The sequence below is a fragment of the Panicum virgatum genome, chromosome 4K, assembly GCF_016808335.1.
Source record: "Panicum virgatum strain AP13 chromosome 4K, P.virgatum_v5, whole genome shotgun sequence".
Classification (NCBI taxonomy): domain Eukaryota; kingdom Viridiplantae; phylum Streptophyta; class Magnoliopsida; order Poales; family Poaceae; genus Panicum; species Panicum virgatum.
Genome location: NC_053139.1, coordinates 518256 through 535539, shown reverse-complemented (window position 1 = coordinate 535539; position 17284 = coordinate 518256). Strand labels below are relative to the sequence as shown.

At 46.1% G+C, this 17284-nt stretch overlaps 2 protein-coding genes and 1 pseudogene across 2 annotated transcripts; 2 read left to right on the top strand and 1 right to left on the bottom strand.

Moving 5' to 3' along the window:
• Window positions 1-667: 667 nt before the first annotated feature.
• On the top strand, window positions 668-1613 carry LOC120704973 (expansin-A17-like). The gene has a single exon (XM_039989522.1). It carries the CDS (start codon window positions 669-671, stop codon window positions 1452-1454), a length of 786 nt encoding a protein of 261 aa, XP_039845456.1. The 5' UTR covers window position 668; the 3' UTR covers window positions 1455-1613.
• Window positions 1614-2241: 628 nt separating this feature from the next.
• LOC120704705 lies at window positions 2242-10423 on the bottom strand (annotated as a pseudogene).
• A 4424-nt stretch (window positions 10424-14847) lies between these two features.
• LOC120704972 (B3 domain-containing protein Os06g0107800-like) lies at window positions 14848-15664 on the top strand. The gene has a single exon (XM_039989521.1). The coding sequence runs from the start codon at window positions 14894-14896 to the stop codon at window positions 15527-15529; it is 636 nt and encodes a 211-aa protein (XP_039845455.1). The 5' UTR covers window positions 14848-14893; the 3' UTR covers window positions 15530-15664.
• The last annotated feature ends 1620 nt before the right edge of the window (window positions 15665-17284 follow it).

The window sequence follows — 17284 nt, the reverse complement described above, 5'->3', positions numbered from 1 at the left end:
GCAGATTGGTCTTTCTTTTGTGATGTATAGAGATGTAGTCTGAATTAGAGCAAAAAATAGAATATGGCTCAAGTGTAAGATGTATGAGACATGGATCCTAAAGATTGATTCTCTGAGATTGGTATTAGATGAAATCCTAATTGCTTCTCTGAAATTGGAACGAGAGATTGATGAAGCAATCTGAAATGATGCAAGATCACAGATGATGATGCTTGAGGAAAATCATGTTCTAGAGTTGCATGGCTGGCCGCTAGAGTTTCCACAGAGACCAAGTTTAAACTTTGATACAATAATACGTTCAGCTTAGCCTTTGCCATTTATGTTGATTGAATAAAAATTTTGGTACTACTATGTGTGCCGCACGTGCATGATAAAGCAAGAAAAAAAATTGAAATGAAAATAAATCATATCGATATCGATCGTGCGCCCAATTAAGGGTTGAAGAAGTTGCAAGTGTCAACCACGACGTAGGCCGGCAGGCTGCAGCTCACCAACAATTCGATTCTCAAGCAACGTGCTGACCAACAAGTACGTTCCGGACAAATGCAATGATCCGCGAGCTGAGCTAGCTCTTATAAACATGCATCATCCATCGATCTGTCCCCATCCAATCGATCAAGAGCTACTAGCGGGCGGCCATGGCGACGCCGGCGATCGTGGTGTTGGTCATGGCAGCAGCAGCAACAGCAGCACAACTGGCGAGCGCGTACTACCACCAGCAGCAGCAGCCCTTCCAGCAGGCGTCGCAGTGGCAGGACGGCAGCGCCACCTTCTACGGCGACGACTCCGGCCTGGGAGCCGACTTCGGCGGCGCCTGCGGGTTCGGCGCCAGCGACATCCTGTCCCTCTACTCCACCTACACGGCGGCGCTGAGCACGCCGCTCTTCTCCCAGGGCAACGGGTGCGGGCAGTGCTACGAGATCCGCTGCGCCGGCTCCCGCTGGTGCAACCCCGGCTCGCCGTCGGTCGTCGTCACCGGCACCAACCTCTGCCCGCCCAACTGGTACCTCCCCAGCGACAATGGCGGCTGGTGCAACCCGCCGCGGCAGCACTTCGACATGGCGCCGCCCTCCTTCTACCGCCTCGCCCAGCGGGTCGCCGGCATCATCCCCGTCCAGTTCCGCCGCGTCCCGTGCCAGCGGGCCGGCGGCGTCAGGCTGTGCCTGCAGGGCAACTACTACTGGCTGCTCGTCTACGTCATGAACGTCGCCGGCGGCGGCGACGTCGGCGACCTCGCCGTCAAGCGCGCCGGGGACCCCGACTGCAACTACTTGCACGCCACCCACAACTGGGGGATCACGTACCAGGTCTTCGGCGCGCTGGGCAACGCGCAGGGGCTCGTCGTCAGGATGACCAGCTACAGCTCGCCGCAGCAGACCGTCGTCGTCGACGATGCCATCCCCGCCGGATGGACCACGGGACTCTGCTACCAGGGATCCAACAACTTCTATTGACTTGACCATCATCTATCTATCTCATCACATTCTTCATTCTTCAGAGCTGCTGCTGCTGCTAGCTTTTGGATCGGACGGACATGCATATGCATGCATCATTCGTTGAAATTTCTCCTCAACTTGTTAATTCAGCAATCACATATGTGTATGTATTTTCTCCCTGCGTGGATCGATTTTATCTACAGATTTGCATTGCTCCATTTATTTATTTGGATTTCGATCGTATAGGCATAGCTAGTGCTAATCGATCGGATCAATTAAGCTAAGCTAGCATTAATTTGTGCACACGGAACACGTATGTGTTCTTCTCGTCCTACGGAGGGCAATGGTCATGGTTGTTTCTCCTCTGCCCCATTCAAATCATGAATATCCATTTGCAAGTGTGGCAATAGGGAGACGGTGTGTGCCTTTGTTCCCATGTAATATCAGCGACCAATTCAGGTGACTTGCTGCACTATCTATGATAGATTTTGTCTTGGATTCATATGATTTCTTCATTCAGTTCATGTTCCCCAAGTCTTCAATCTGTTGTGGGCACTGACTAGGCTCAAATTAACTGTAACAGATACATCATCACCATCCGACAGCGCGCACACACACACACATTCCCTCTCCCTCTCGCAAATTGTGGATACCACGTAGTACAGCTTATTGCAGAGGATCAACCTCCTGGCACAACACTCACCGAAGAAAACATATATGAAATGCAGTCTCAGTTATGTCTACCTTTGGAATATTAGACTGTTATGAAGCAAAACATTAAGCAAACAGTTATGAAGCAAACAGTTCAAGCAGACACCAGAAAGCATGATAGCTTCCATAGGTAGGTAATGGCAATTTGTAAGTAACTTCCAGCCTTCAGAATTTCATGTATACCAAATAAACAATAGTTCTGAGTGCTTGCCGTTGTGGGTTTAGGTCTAGTATCAGTTTGTCTATGTCTGAGGCCAATACTAGCCTTTCGAACCCACTCCATCTTGCCATATGATACATCCAGAATATAAACATAATAATCATCCAATGCACTGTAAACCCCCTTCTGTGATCTTCCCAGATAAAGCTTTGGATCTGGTGTCAACTCAATACCTGCTGGTGGTTTAATTACCTGGTACTTACCATCTAACAGTGATAATCTGCAAGAATGAAATAACAGAGAAATCTTAATAAACAGTAGCATTAAACAGCCTTTTCATATATAGAAGGGTGAGCAGGTACCTCACCTCATAACAAAGTTGGTTTGGCAATGGACATAAAGTGCTCCCCGCCAATAGACAGCGTTGTGACAACGATATGTTGGATTGATCTCCTTCCTAATAGACCCAACGGTCTATTAGGGCCTTAATCTGCGCCCTGATCGGGGGCGCCCAACCCTTAATGGTTGGTGGGCCCCCGCTGCACAGCGCCAAAATAAAAAGGGGGTGAGGGGCCGGGGCACACGACACGAGGTTCGTCGCGCCGCCAGCACCCTCACTCACATTCCCTAACCCTAGCCGATCTAGAGAGAGGCGCTGGAGCAGTGGGAAGTCTCACCGCCGCCACCATCAACCCTGGTTCGTCGTCGTCGGCGCCGTCCACGACAACGCCACCACGACCGTGCAGCTGCTGCATCGCTCGCCGCTGCCCTAGAGCAGATCTTCATCAGCGAACCTGTGATGGCTGCCTCAAGCTCCTCCGGTGGTGATGGTCTCTCTCTCCCTCTCTCTGTACTCTAATATACTCTCTGTGTTCTAGATCTAGGAACTCTTTTGCACTTGTGAAAAGGAAAGATGGAAGATACCCCTCTTGATCCGTGTCTAGTCGATCCTAGAACACTAACTGATCTTAACAATGGTATCAGACGTCATGCTAGTGCATAGATCCAGTAGGGGCAAAGACGGATTCGTCTGTGAATCGAAAGAAATCGAAGGAAAATAAAGAACTCGATGCAAATCGAAAAGAACAGAGAGAATCGATTGCAAATCGAACTCAAAAATGCAACCCTAACCCTAACCCTAGAGGTGAAAGGGCGCGGGGCCTACCTGGTCCGCGTGCCACTGCCGCCACCGGTGCGCGGGACGCGTTTGCGCCGCCGCTCGCTGGACATCTCGGCACAGAGAAGCCGCCGGCTTGCCGCTCCGGGACGCTGGGGTTTTGCGCATGCGGGGCTCGAGAGCCTGGCGCCATCCATGGCGAGCTCGACGGCGGCGCGCTCACCCACCGGCGAGCGCGCGCGCCGGCGAGCAAGCCACGGTGGCGCCGCCCTGCCCACTCCGCCGGGCCACCATGGCCAGCGGCCGTCGCCTCCGTTTCGAGGAGAGAGAAAGGGGAGGGAAAGAATGAACTAGGGTTTGAGGGACGCCGCGTCGTCGTCGGTTTTGATCCGGCGAATCGCGCGGGCGACCGTCCGATCAAGATCGACGGTCGAGATCGCTCCTCGCTTCCTGGGCTGGCAGGCGGCCCATGCGGGCGGGGGGAGGAGACGCCGCGGCGGGCCGTTTCGGCGGCCCGGCCGTTGGCTGTCGGGCCTCGGGCCCAAGGAAGGGTGGCCGAGCAGGCCGCGGGCCGGTTTTGCTCCTGGGCTGCTGAACAGTGTTTTTCGTTTTATTGTTTTTTCTATTTTTCCAGAAGCAATTTCAATAGTTTTTTGAATGAATTTGTTTATAGTTTGATCTCTATTCAATTTTGCACCAACGTGTATATTGTTTAGAGCTAAAAGTTCACAGTATTGCTTCTGAAAATAGAAATTTTCTACATGTTTCCGCTGCAAAAGTCATTACAGTTGTTCTTTACTTTAATTCGAACCAACGAGACAATTAAAGTTTAAGAGCATGATTAAAAGGTTATTTTTGAGGATTATAGTATTGTTAATTTTCTGACCAACGTTGTTAATTACAATACTGTAATTTCATAGTTTTTGTGCATTTATTTCTATTTCTGCCCAACGGTGATATAGATTTAATTGCATAAACAGTTGTATGTTCTATTTTGACCAACGTTGAAATTTTACATGCAATTATTGTTATTATGTTCTCACTATTTTTTGAAATTTTCAGCGGGGATGAATTTGATGGGATTCATCAGTCACATCCCAACACTAAAAGGAGACAACTATGGTGAATGGATTAAGAAAGTTGATCTTGCTTTCGTCTGTGGAGAAGTGGATGAGATTATCACCACTCCAAAGCCCACTGAGCCACCGGCTCCAGTGAGAGGAGATTCTGACACTGATGCTGAGTGGCAGAAAAAGCAAAGGGACTATGCTCCCTTAAAGATGGCTTATGATCTCGAAAAGACAAAGTGGAATAACGCCAAAAAGAAATGTGTGGCAGTTATAAAGAACACAATTGATCCTAATATTTTGGGTTCAATTGGAGAGTGTGATTCAGCTGCAGAATACCTTGCAAAGATAAAGAATCAGTTTACTGGTTCTTCAAAGACTTATGCCACACAGATCATAGAGCAGTTGGTCACAAAAAGGTACTATGGCAATGCCGGTACGATAAGAGATCATATCATGGGGATGTGTGCTTTGAACTCCAAGCTCAAACCAATGGACTTGGATCTCAAAGAAGAGTTTATGGTGCACCTGGTGTTCGCCTCTCTGCCAAAAGAGTTTGCAACGTTCGTTGTAAACTATAACTCACAGCCAGAGAAGTGGAACATGGAAAAGGCAATTGCAATGTGTGCACAAGAGGAAGATAGACTCAAGAAACAGAATGGTGGGTCTGTCAATTTTGTGCATAATAACAAGAAAAGGCCTTTCCAAGCTGCTTCTTCCTCTAAAGCTAAAGACAAAGCCCCTATGCCACAGAAGTATCAGCAACAGCGTCAGCAACAGCGCACTCCAGCACAAGATGAGTGCTTCCACTGTTTTGACAAGGGGCATCGCAAAGCAGATTGTCCCGCTTATTTAAAAATGATAATGGCAAAGAATGGTGAGAATGTAATTTCATTTGTTAATGAATCCCTGTATTTAAAGTTTTCTAAATCTACTTGGTGGATTGATTCTGGTGCAACTGTGCATGTTGCAAATTCTTTACAGGGATTCTGTTCGACAAGGACTACGCTAAGAAGCGAAAGACAAATTAAAGTCGCGAACGGAGTACAAGCAGATGTGGAAGCTGTTGGCGATGTCTCCCTCGAGCTAGTTAATGGTTTCATGCTTGTATTAAAAGATGTTTTATTTATTCCTTCGCTTCAAAGAAACTTGATCAGTGTATCACGCTTAGACACAGATGGTTTTGGTTGTCATTTTGCGAATGGCAAATGTGAACTATGGTTTGATAATAATTGTATTGGTGATGCTGTCCTTTACAATGATCTTTATTTATTATCTATGCGTGATAAAGTGCATTCTGTATGTAATGTGAATGTGAATGAATCCTTGTCAGAGAAAGAAACAAAGAAAAGAAAGAGAACTCAAGATACTTCATCGAAATTATGGCACTGTCGTTTAGGCCATATTTCGAGGGGGAGAATTGAAAGATTAGTGAAAAGTGAAATTCTTCCACAGCTAGAGTTCTCTGATTTTGAACAATGCGTTGAATGCATTAAAGGAAAATTTGTAAAGCAAATTAAAAAGGGTGCCAAACGAAGTGCAGGAATGTTAGAAATAATTCACACTGATATATGTGGACCGTTTCCTATGAAAAGTGTGGATGCATATGATTCGTTCATAACATTCACAGACGATTACTCCCGCTATGGTTACATTTATCCAATCAAAGAAAGATCTGAAGCATTGGATAAATTTAAAATATTCAAAGCTGAGGTTGAGAATCAGCTTGACAAAAGAATTAAAATAGTAAGATCAGACCGTGGAGGGGAGTACTACGGTCGACATACCCCTTATGGACAAGTTCCTGGACCTTTTGCGAGGTTTTTACAGGAAAATGGAATAGTTGCCCAATACTCTACACCGGGGGAGCCTCAGCAAAATGGAGTAGCTGAAAGGCGCAACCGTACACTAATGGATATGGTGCGCAGTATGATGAGTTATTCCTCATTGCCATTGAGTCTGTGGATGGAGGCGTTGAAAACCGTCATCCATATTCTCAACAGAGTGCCAAGCAAATCGGTGCCCAAAACGCCGTATGAGCTATGGACAGGAAGAGAACCCTCACTGACTCACCTACGGGTCTGGGGGAGCCTAGCTGAGGCTAAAGTGTTTAATCCAAATATTGGAAAACTGGATTCCAAAACTGTAAGCTGCCATTTTATAGGCTATCCTGAAAAGTCGAAAGGTTTTCGTTTCTACTGTCCAGACAGACATACAAAGTTTGTAGAAACGAGACATGCTGTCTTTCTAGAAAGTGAAATGATCAGGGGGAGCATGGTACCTAGAGAAATTGACCTTGAGGAGAAGCGGGTGTATGTGCCTACTCCTATGATTCAAGAGCTATTTTTCTCACTACCTGTTGATGCTGCACCAAAAGTTACTGAAATAGTGACGTCAGTACCTTCTTCGGTTGTTGCTGCGCCAACTATTCCAGTTATTACGGTGTCAACACCTGTCGTAACTCCACCCATACCAACTGTGAGCGAAGGTTTGGAACCTGTCATCCAGGAACAGCCTGAACCCGCGGTTGGACATGAGGAGGTGGTGCTACAGCCCCCTATGGAAAATGTGCCAGAAGTTGAGGCACAAAATGTGCCACAAGCAGTAGCTCTTAGAAGGTCACAAAGAGAAAGAAGGTCGGCTATTTCTAGCGACTATGAAGTTTATAATACAGAAGAGGTTCATATGGAGGGTGATCCCACTTCGTATGAAGAAGCCATGAGAAGTATTCACTCATCTAAATGGCTGGAAGCTATGAAGGATGAGATGAAATCAATGAGTTCCAATGGTGTTTGGGACTTAGAGGAAATTCCTAAAGGAGCCAAAACAGTAGGCTGTAAATGGGTTTACAAGATAAAACATGACTCCAAAGGGAATGTAGAAAGGTTCAAAGCACGACTCGTGGCAAAAGGCTTTACGCAAAGAGAAGGGATAGACTATAACGAAACTTTTTCTCCGGTTTTGTGTAAAGATTCCTTCAGGATTATAATGGCATTGGTGGCACATTATGACTTAGAGTTACATCAGATGGATGTAAAGACGGCATTCCTTAACGGGGATTTGTATGAAAATGTTTACATGGCACAACCAAAAGGTTTTGTCATGAAAGGAAAAGAACATATGGGGTGTCGCTTAAAGAAATCCATTTATGGATTAAAGCAAGCCTCTAGGCAGTGGTATTTAAAGTTTGATGAAACCATAAGAAAATTTGGGTTTAAAGAAAATGAGGAGGACAATTGCATTTATGCAAAATTCAGAAGTGGAAAATTTATTTTCCTGATCCTATATGTGGATGACATTCTACTTGCTAGTAGTGATGTTGATCTGCTACTGGAGACAAAGAAATTCTTGTCCTCAAACTTTGATATGAAAGATCTTGGTGAAGCTTCATTTGTATTGGGAATTGAAATTCACCGAGATAGAACAAAGGGGGTATTAGGACTGTCACAAAAGGCATACTTAGAAAAAATTCTAAAGAAATACAGTATGCATATGTGCAAGCCTTCACCTGCTCCAATAGTCAAGGGCGATAGATTTGGGAAATTTCAATGTCCCAGGAACCAGTATGAGATCGATCAAATGAAAGCGGTTCCATATGCTTCAGCTGTAGGAAGCATACAGTATGCTCAAGTTTGTACACGCCCTGACTTAGCTTTTGTTACCGGGATACTTGGCAGATATCAAAGTAATCCAGGACAGGCACACTGGATTATGGTAAAGAAAGCATTATGTTATGTGCAAGGCACAAAAAGCCTCATGCTAACATACAGAAAATCCGATTCCCTAGAGATAGAAGGGTACTCAGATGCGGATTTTGCGGGGGACATCGATGACCGAAAGTCCACGTCCGGTTATGTGTTCACACTCGCAGGGGGAGCTATATCGTGGAAAAGCTCCAAACAAAGCGTCACTGCGTCATCGACCATGTACGCTGAATTTGTGGCATGTTATGAGGCCTCGGAGCAGGTTGAATGGTTAAAGAGATTTATACCCGGTTTAAGAGTGGTAGACAGCATTCAAAGACCACTCAGAATGTACTGCGACAATGAACCAGCAGTGTTTTATGCTCACAACAATAAGTCAAGTGGTGCTGCCAAACACATTGACATAAAGTTTTATGTTGTGAAGGAGAAAATCCAGAATCACTCTATTACACTCGAGCATATAAGTACAAAGAAAATGCTTGCGGATCCGCTAACTAAAGGCTTACCACCCAATGTGTTCATGGAACACATAGCCGGCATGGGTTTAAGGGAAAGCCTGTGATTTCTGGAGAATAAAAAGGGCCCAAAAGATAAAGAATTTGTTTCAAAACAGTGATGTATATGGTAGCTGTTGAGTCTATCGGTCTTGGACCGTGACGATAAAGCATGCTCTATTTATCAATCTGTGATGGAACAACTAAAGGAAAAAGTTTCATATTAAAGTATAAAGTTAAAGTACAAAGTGAGATCAAAGGGGAGAATGTTGAATTGATCTCCTTCCTAATAGACCCAACGGTCTATTAGGGCCTTAATCTGCGCCCTGCGCCCTGATTGGGGGCGCCCAACCCTTAATGGTTGGTGGGCCCCCGCTGCACAGCGCCAAAATAAAAAGGGGGTGAGGGGCCGGGGCACACGACACGAGGTTCGTCGCGCCGCCAGCACCCTCACTCACATTCCCTAACCCTAGCCGATCTAGAGAGAGGCGCTGGAGCAGTGGGAAGTCTCACCGCCGCCACCATCAACCCTGGTTCGTCGGCGGCGGCGCCGTCCACGACAACGCCACCACGACCGTGCAGCTGCTGCATCGCTCGCCGCTGCCCTAGAGCAGATCTTCATCAGCGAACCTGTGATGGCTGCCTCAAGCTCCTCCGGTGGTGATGGTCTCTCTCTCCCTCTCTCTGTACTCTAATATACTCTCTGTGTTCTAGATCTAGGAACTCTTTTGCACTTGTGAAAAGGAAAGATGGAAGATACCCCTCTTGATCCGTGTCTAGTCGATCCTAGAACACTAACTGATCTTAACACGATAACTATAAGAACCATCCATTCGCATGTCAGCCACAGTCCCTGCAGCCTCCCCTTGTCGAACAAACGACCTCTCCTCCCATCCCTTAGTCTTTGATGAGAAGACATGCAGTATGCATGGAGACAGCGGCCACTCTAATCCCTCTATTGCAGGGTTTAATTTGGCCTTGGAATTAGACCAGCCAGATAAAAGCACAAGCGTAAGGGATCAGAAAAACCTCATAGTGTGGTGACAGCGTAGGGTCAAAGACTAGGTGGTCCTTGTAAAAGAAGTTTTTTGAACTCAAATGCAGGCTCGGGCACGGGGCAATTGCGCCCACTGCCGTGTCGCTGGGTTAACCACGTACTCCCTCCGTTTCAAATTATAAGTCATTCCAAGAATCTTGGAGAGTCAAAGTTTTTCAAATTTGACCAAATTTATACAACAAGATAATAACATTTATAATACTAATTAAGTATCATAAGATTCTTTGTTAGCTATATTTTCATAGTATACCTATTTGACGTCATAAATTTTTGTGTTTGTCTCTATAATTTTGGTCAAACTTTGAGATGATTTGACTCTCCAAGATTCTTGGAATGACTTATAATTTGGAACGGAGAGAGTAGTCGCTAAGCATGAGAAGCCCATTGCAGTGGTCCCCAAAGTTATCTCTGATTGGCAGATAGTCGGATAGTGTTGAGGTTACTGAGAAGCATGAGAAGAATTCGGACAATACTAAGTCATGGAAGTTGATGAAGATGCGAGCCAGCGAGAGGGGGAGGAGGTCTGAGCGCAGCAAGCGGCGGGTGTCAATGATAGTGCATAAGGGCTTGCAGACACAGCGGGATGTGGCGAGGCAGCGTGGCGCAAGGCGTCCGAGGATATTGACAAGCACATCTTCAGGTAGCTGGTTTGGTGTGCCCTCCTGTTCTTGCAGCATGTCTGAGATGATCTCCAAGTGAACCTCCCACTCCAAACGTTTATCTGCAAAGTGAAGGAATAAGAATATTCTGAAGGAAAAGGATAGAAAAGGATGGAGGCTGGATGTTGTACCCATCGTCAAGAAAAATCTCTGCGTTGTGCTAGGAATCTCAATCCACTTTTTGTGCTCAATAACAATAAGGCCGCAATTTCCTCTAATGAATGAACATTCAGTGTAGATTTCACTATCTGTAATACTATGTGATTATCAAATGCAGAACAGGGAAGATCCAGCCCAACGATTCGATAATGCTAGCGTAAAACGATCTAGTGTAGATGGTGACCCTGAGCAAAGCATTCGCGACTCGCGTTTGGAATCTACAGGTCGCACGGCGGCACGGTAGTAGCGGCGGCAGGGGGCAAGAGTTGCCGCGGGAGATGCGGATGGGGGGTGGGGGCGAAAGACGCTAACCTGGTCGGTGCTGATGGAGGAAACCTGGATGGTGGAGGCCGAGGCTCGTCGACGCCGGTGAATTATGAATTAACTAAATAATTACGATGGCATGCCATCCTAATTTATTTCTTCTTCTAAATTAATTATGCACAATGTCATCCTAGTTTGTTTTATCAAAATTTTGGATCAACCCAATAACTCAAAATAAATATAACTTGCATCCTACCGGTGATGCATCCGGAGGCGCCGCCGCGTCGGGTGCTTTGCCTTGCTTGGGAGTTGGAATGGCGAATCAATTAGATTTTTCTCTTTTTTTTCAAAACATTTCACCATTTATTTTGGTCGGTTGCTTGGGACCCGGAATTTTGACCTGGCCCACCAAACCCAGAAGAGCACACGAGCAACCCGGCAGGGGTGGTAATGGCTAAAGGCCCAATAATTTAACCCGGGACAAATTCTGTATAATTCCTTTTGGTAAAATATAGTTAGGGCCATACGTATTTATTTTGGATTGTGAACGAGACATAAGGGACCTGGTCCATTGACACCCTAGTCCGAGGCAGTTGAGATTTCTGTTGTGAAAAAGTTTATAGTTTAGTGGTTACAAGAGTCTCACTATAACATCTTGGGACTGAATATTTTAGAATTTAATGGTGTTGTGAATTTAGTGGTAGGCGATGTTTCTGTCGATAGCGAGGTGACTTTATCAATCTTGAGAATTTGCCAGTTTAGTCTTCAAAGATACTCATAAGGGTGGGATTTGCGTACTTGTGTTCATAGGGGTGTGAGTATGCGTGTGTTGTGAGTTTTAAGTTGTACTATGTAATTTCAAAAAAAATGTGTATATCATGTAATGAATCTGTAAGTCTTGTGCAAGCCACATTATGTAATGTTGATGTTGAACTACATATTTTTTCAAAAAAAATGTTGAACTACATATGTTAAACTCGTATACTTAAATGGAGATATCCGTTGATGCTTATATTGCTAGTTGGTTGTGCAACTTTTTTTTTAATATATTAGTCTACCAAGAAGAGTTGGAACCAACCACAATATACTATTGGAGTCAAATCATTCTATCCGATTTTCCTGAGTTACTCGAATGCCCAACCCTGGATACAATCGGGAATTACGCTTCATAATGTTTCCCATCAAAATTGTAGATAGTACCAGTATTGTCATTTTATTTTGCGCAAAAGTGAATGGTGTGATGCTTTAAAGGGAGCAAAGTCTGGAATTTCATCCCTTCATTATGAACATGTCTGTCCCTTTCGAACATCTGTGACTGTCAGCCAGTATAAATATTCAGAGGTAGGGGCTAGCCAGGCCAGTAGCAGGCCAACTTTTGAACAAGACCAAAGGCTGTTTTGTTTTGTCTTGTTCTAATCCTACGTGGAAAGTTTGTGTAAATAAAATCATTGCTCCCACTTGTGCTGCATTTTGTTTGGCCTGTTCTTCACAATGAACCTGATCAATTCAGATATAAGCAGGGTCCTGCTGGTTTATTTCAGGGGACGGTGTCTGAATGCCCTGCCCATTGTTGTTTTAAGTTATTAGCGGCCAAAGTTTGTCCCAACTAACATGCAGAGCATCATGTGGAAAAATTAACAAAGAAAGTAAATCCCTTTTTTATGCCTTTGATTTTGATGCAGCAGTGGCAAAAGTGATAGCACCTTCTTGTCTAGATTCAAGAACAATGCGCAGGTACTAGTAGCTAGTCGGAGAATACCGGAAACCGTGCCTGACCTGAAGAAGAGCTAGCGGTTTTGGGCCTGATCTATCGCTGTACTTACATTAATTAATTAATGCAAATGCAGAGCACGACGACCCTTATCGAGTACTTGACTTATTACAAAAATCTGGCGAATAATTCTGTGTTCCTGGGGAGATGACCAATTGGACGGATAGAATACCAACTTGGTTCCAAGTGGTGTTTCTCTAGTCACCCAAGGCTTTGCATCCTAGCTAGTAGCTAGATAATCTCCTGGGCAAGGAAGTTGCTCCTTTGATTTCGCCATAAAAAAAATAGGCGCGTGCTTGATCAAGGAGCAACCTGTGGCTAATCGGAATCCCTGAACTGCGTTTGACTTGACCAGGGGGCAGGGGAGGGGGTGCTTTGCTGCTTGGGCAATGGACTGGGCTGACATACACCACCCTTTTCAAGGGTGACATCAGGCCTGCATATTGCAACTATGCTCATTGTTAATGATGGTTGGCTTACTCCTAATTTTTTTTGTGAGACCTGTTAGGGATTATTTACTCCCAATCAGGGCCAACAACGCCTTTGTAGGGGGCTGACGAGCCCCCCCACCACATGGCACATACCCAAATTGCAATTTATACAAGTTTCATTCAGTTTATTTCCAACTTGTGGCCTCAATTATGCAAATTGATAATACTGGCTAGCTAGTAGTAGTAACCCTTTGCTGTGTTCCAAAACTTTCTCTCCGGGCGTTAGTTTAGCAACATAGCTGTGAACCAATACAGAGTTCAGAGAGGTGTATATGTCATTTAAAAAGTTGCAAGTTTCAGACAGGTTCTCTATATGGAGTATATCGTCCTTGTGAAAGTTTCAGAAAATTTTCAGCTGCTGGGAGAGGGTTTTGCACGCATAGGTTTGGATACAACGGCGTTATTAGCAAGGCAGAATGCTTTCTCACATTTACATTGTGTGAGGATATGTTTGGGCTGGATTACAGCTTGCTTCTTCATTCCTAAATACGCGCTTTAATTTGTTGATAACCTCTCACGTTTGCCCTTCATAATTGCAGAAAGCTGTAGTAAGTGATACTCTAGGACCTGCAGGAATATTTGGGTGCATATCCAGCTTGATGCAACCCATATAAGCCTAAATTAAACTACCTGCTATAGCTATAGATTATTGGTGGACTATCTGCCATGCATGTTGTCTTTTTCAATAGAGGAAAATACCTGGCATCTCTTGTCATGCTATATGCATAAGTCTTGTGCTAGCAGGTACACATTTGTGAGAGCATCTTGTACTTGTGTAATAGTAAAACTGGGGAAAGACTTTTCCAAACAATGCGACAAAACAAGCAGTTGACATAGCTAATAATAATCAATCCATCAACTAACTTGCCCTCTGATCTCTTCTGCACCACCTCTCTTGATCAAGCTAGCTAGAGTTTACTAAATACATATAGCCGAGCACGATTGGCTTATGCCTGCAAATGGAAATTATGTACGAACACGGTCGCATCATTGGATTGCTAAGTACTCCAATCACATATTAGTTCAGGAAGGAACAGATAGCTAGCTAGGTCCCCTTTAATTATTCTGCATTAATTAACCTGGACATATATATGACCTGTTCCTCCTGTACTGTGTAGAGTTGTCTTTGACAGACTGAAGTGCTAGCAAGAGACCTTACATCAAGGTAAAGAATAATTACTGGTTGTAGTTACTGAGAAAAGAGCTGCTGGTAGCTGAGTCATCCGGAAGGAAGCATTCAGTCAGTGACGAGGAAATAACTCGTGGTTTCACATTTGTTTTTCTACCATGCACATGAAATTAATTAAACGATGAAAGCTAATGACACCGCGCTAGGGTGTATGACCGGGTGATTAAATAAAAAAGAAGATTGGAAAGGTGAAATGACCGGGTGGTTTCTATCGTGCATGTATGTCAGCAACCCAGGAGGTCGGCGAATCAACACAAAGTATCAACAAACCCTTTGACCCATATAGGAGTATCTCCATACCTAAACCACGACGAACCAAGGAACGAGCTAGCTAGGTAGCCTCCATTATCAGGTCAACGCAGCGCAGGGTTCATGCAGACCATTGGATCCAAAGCCAACGGCCAGATGTGCCCAAATTGCTTGCCAATGCCAACCCAGCAGGTCACGGGCAGTGGCACTATTACTATATATATATATATATATATATATATATATATATATATATATATATATATATATATGCTCAGACCAAGGCGGCAGGGCAACACATCACAAGCTCGATCAGATCAGCTACACCAAGCCTTGGTCAATTGCTGCATTGCCTGTCGATCGAGATGGCCCTGACGCTTGTACTGGAGAGCGGCAGCAGCGGGCCATCAGACGACGGCCGTCGCCGAGAGGCCGCCGGCGACTGCAGCAGACCTCGCGAGCGCATGTTCGAGAAGGTGGTGACGCCGAGCGACGTGGGGAAGCTGAACCGGCTGGTGGTGCCCAAGCACCTGGCGGAGAAGCACCTGCCGCTGCCGCTGCCGCTGCCGGGGGCGGCGGGGGGCACCGTGCTGTGCTTCCACGACGCGCGTGGCGAGGCGGCCTGGCGGTTCCGCTACTCGTACTGGAGCAGCAGCCAGAGCTACGTGATGACCAAGGGCTGGAGCCGCTACGTCCGCGACAAGCGCCTCGCCGCCGGGGACACCGTCTCCTTCTGCCGCGACGGCGCCAGGCTCTACATCGACTGCCGCCGCAGGAGGAGGCCGGCCGCCGTCGTCCCTGTGCCTGTAGTGCCGCCACAGCAGCAGCAGGCCTCCTTGCAGGCGGTGCAGCAGCGCTTGGTGGTGGCGCCGCCGCCGCGCTCCATGAAAGAGGAGGAAGAAGAAGAGGCGCGGAGCGGGCGGTGCCTCCGGCTGTTCGGCGTCAACTTGGAGCTGGAGCTGGAGCCGGAGCCGCTGCTGCTGCTTGATTTGCAGCTTTAATTATATTAATTAGTGCGTGCATGCCTTGTAATTTAAGTTTGCACATGACATGGTGATTGTCGTTGAGCATTGTAATGTAACTCGATCCATCGATCCAGAGGCGTTAATTAAACCAACGCAGTGCATGCAATTGATCGAACAATATTTGAAACAAACGCTGTCTACAAATTACTTATAGTAAAAGAAAGAAAACGTAGAGAAAATTGTAATGCCGACTTAGACACTAGACAGTAGACAAACAACATGCACCTCGTTGACCAGCACGCAGTTGACTCTTCTCGCTCTCATCCGTTTCGCTAGCTTAGCTCCTAGCCTGCTGGTCCCCACCATCACCAGCAACGAATTCGGCTCGTCATCCCAGCCCAGCCCCAGCCCATCCAGGAAACATTCGGCCCATCTCCCTAATGGGATGGCGGAGAATATTTGGCTCAGTTCAACCCACTTGAGTTTTTTTTACTTTTCTGGACAATGGGCTGAGTCCACATTTTCATTCTGGACTCGAAAACAGGTCATTTTTTTTTCGCGACTGTGCCTGAGCACATTTTTCATTAAAAAGGGAAGAAAAAAGTTTACAAAGGGCTGGTTACAGAGAAGTGGAACCAACCCCGGACTTAGCGCTGAACGATTACAAAATAACCGTGTTGCGACCTGGGGACCGACCTAAGGCACTAGCCACCATATCTAAATGCCTAAAACCTGCTTGAACCCAAAGAACAATTTCATCAGCCACCTTGAGTACTACATCCTGAATTGTCCGCACCCGCCGGTCGAAAGTCCTGTTGTTCCTTTCTTTCCAAAAAAGCCAGCAAACGAGAACCACCATAGAATCAAAACCGTTGCGACCAATCTTTGGAACGTCTTTCCTTGCAGCCAGCCACCAATCAGATAGATTGGTCGTGTGAGTGGAGGGGGCGACCATTTCCCAACCTAGCCACCGTAGCACTTTAAACCAAATCTCACGTGAAAAAGGACAGCCCACAAGCAAGTGATCGATGGTCTCTGGCAACTGAGAGCACAAGACGCATGTGTCATCACTCTGTAGCCCATGCCGTTTACGACGATCAGCAGTCCAGCATCTATCGTGGAGCGCAAGCCACATGAAGAACTTGCACTTACCTGGAGCCCGTGTTTTGTGGAGGATCTTTGCTCCCTTAATTGGGTGCTGGGCCATGAAGAAGGATCTGTAAGCAGATGCAGTAGTAAAGACCTTATCAGGTGTCCACATCCAACAAACACGGTCGCTCCGATCTATGTCCAGGTGAACCTCCCTGGTTAGGTCCCAAATGCGCAAGTAATCCAAGAGAACTTGCACAGTCAAAGCCCCTGAAATGTCCTGAGTCCATCGATCCTCATGCAGGCCTTGTGCTACTGTTCTCGATTGTCTAGCACGTGTAGTAACAGCATTAAAGAGGCACGGTGCAAGGTCTTCGATGGATTGCCCCTGTATCCACCGATCCGTCCAGAAAAGGGCCCTTTGCCCATTGCCAATCTCAACGTAGATGGAGGCGGTGAACATTGCCTGGACGACCTGTTCTTTACTATCTGGGAGCGCGTGCCAATGTCTTGCATTCTCAGACCGCCGGTGCCAGAGCCATTTCATCCGCAAGGCATAACCGAAGCGTTGCAAGTCAACAATACCCAAACCTCCCAAATCGGACGGGCAACATACTCTGGGCCACGCCAACAAACAATGGCCTCCTTTTGCTGCTTGGGCACCTCTCCAGAGAAAACCCCGTCTGATACCGTCGATACAAC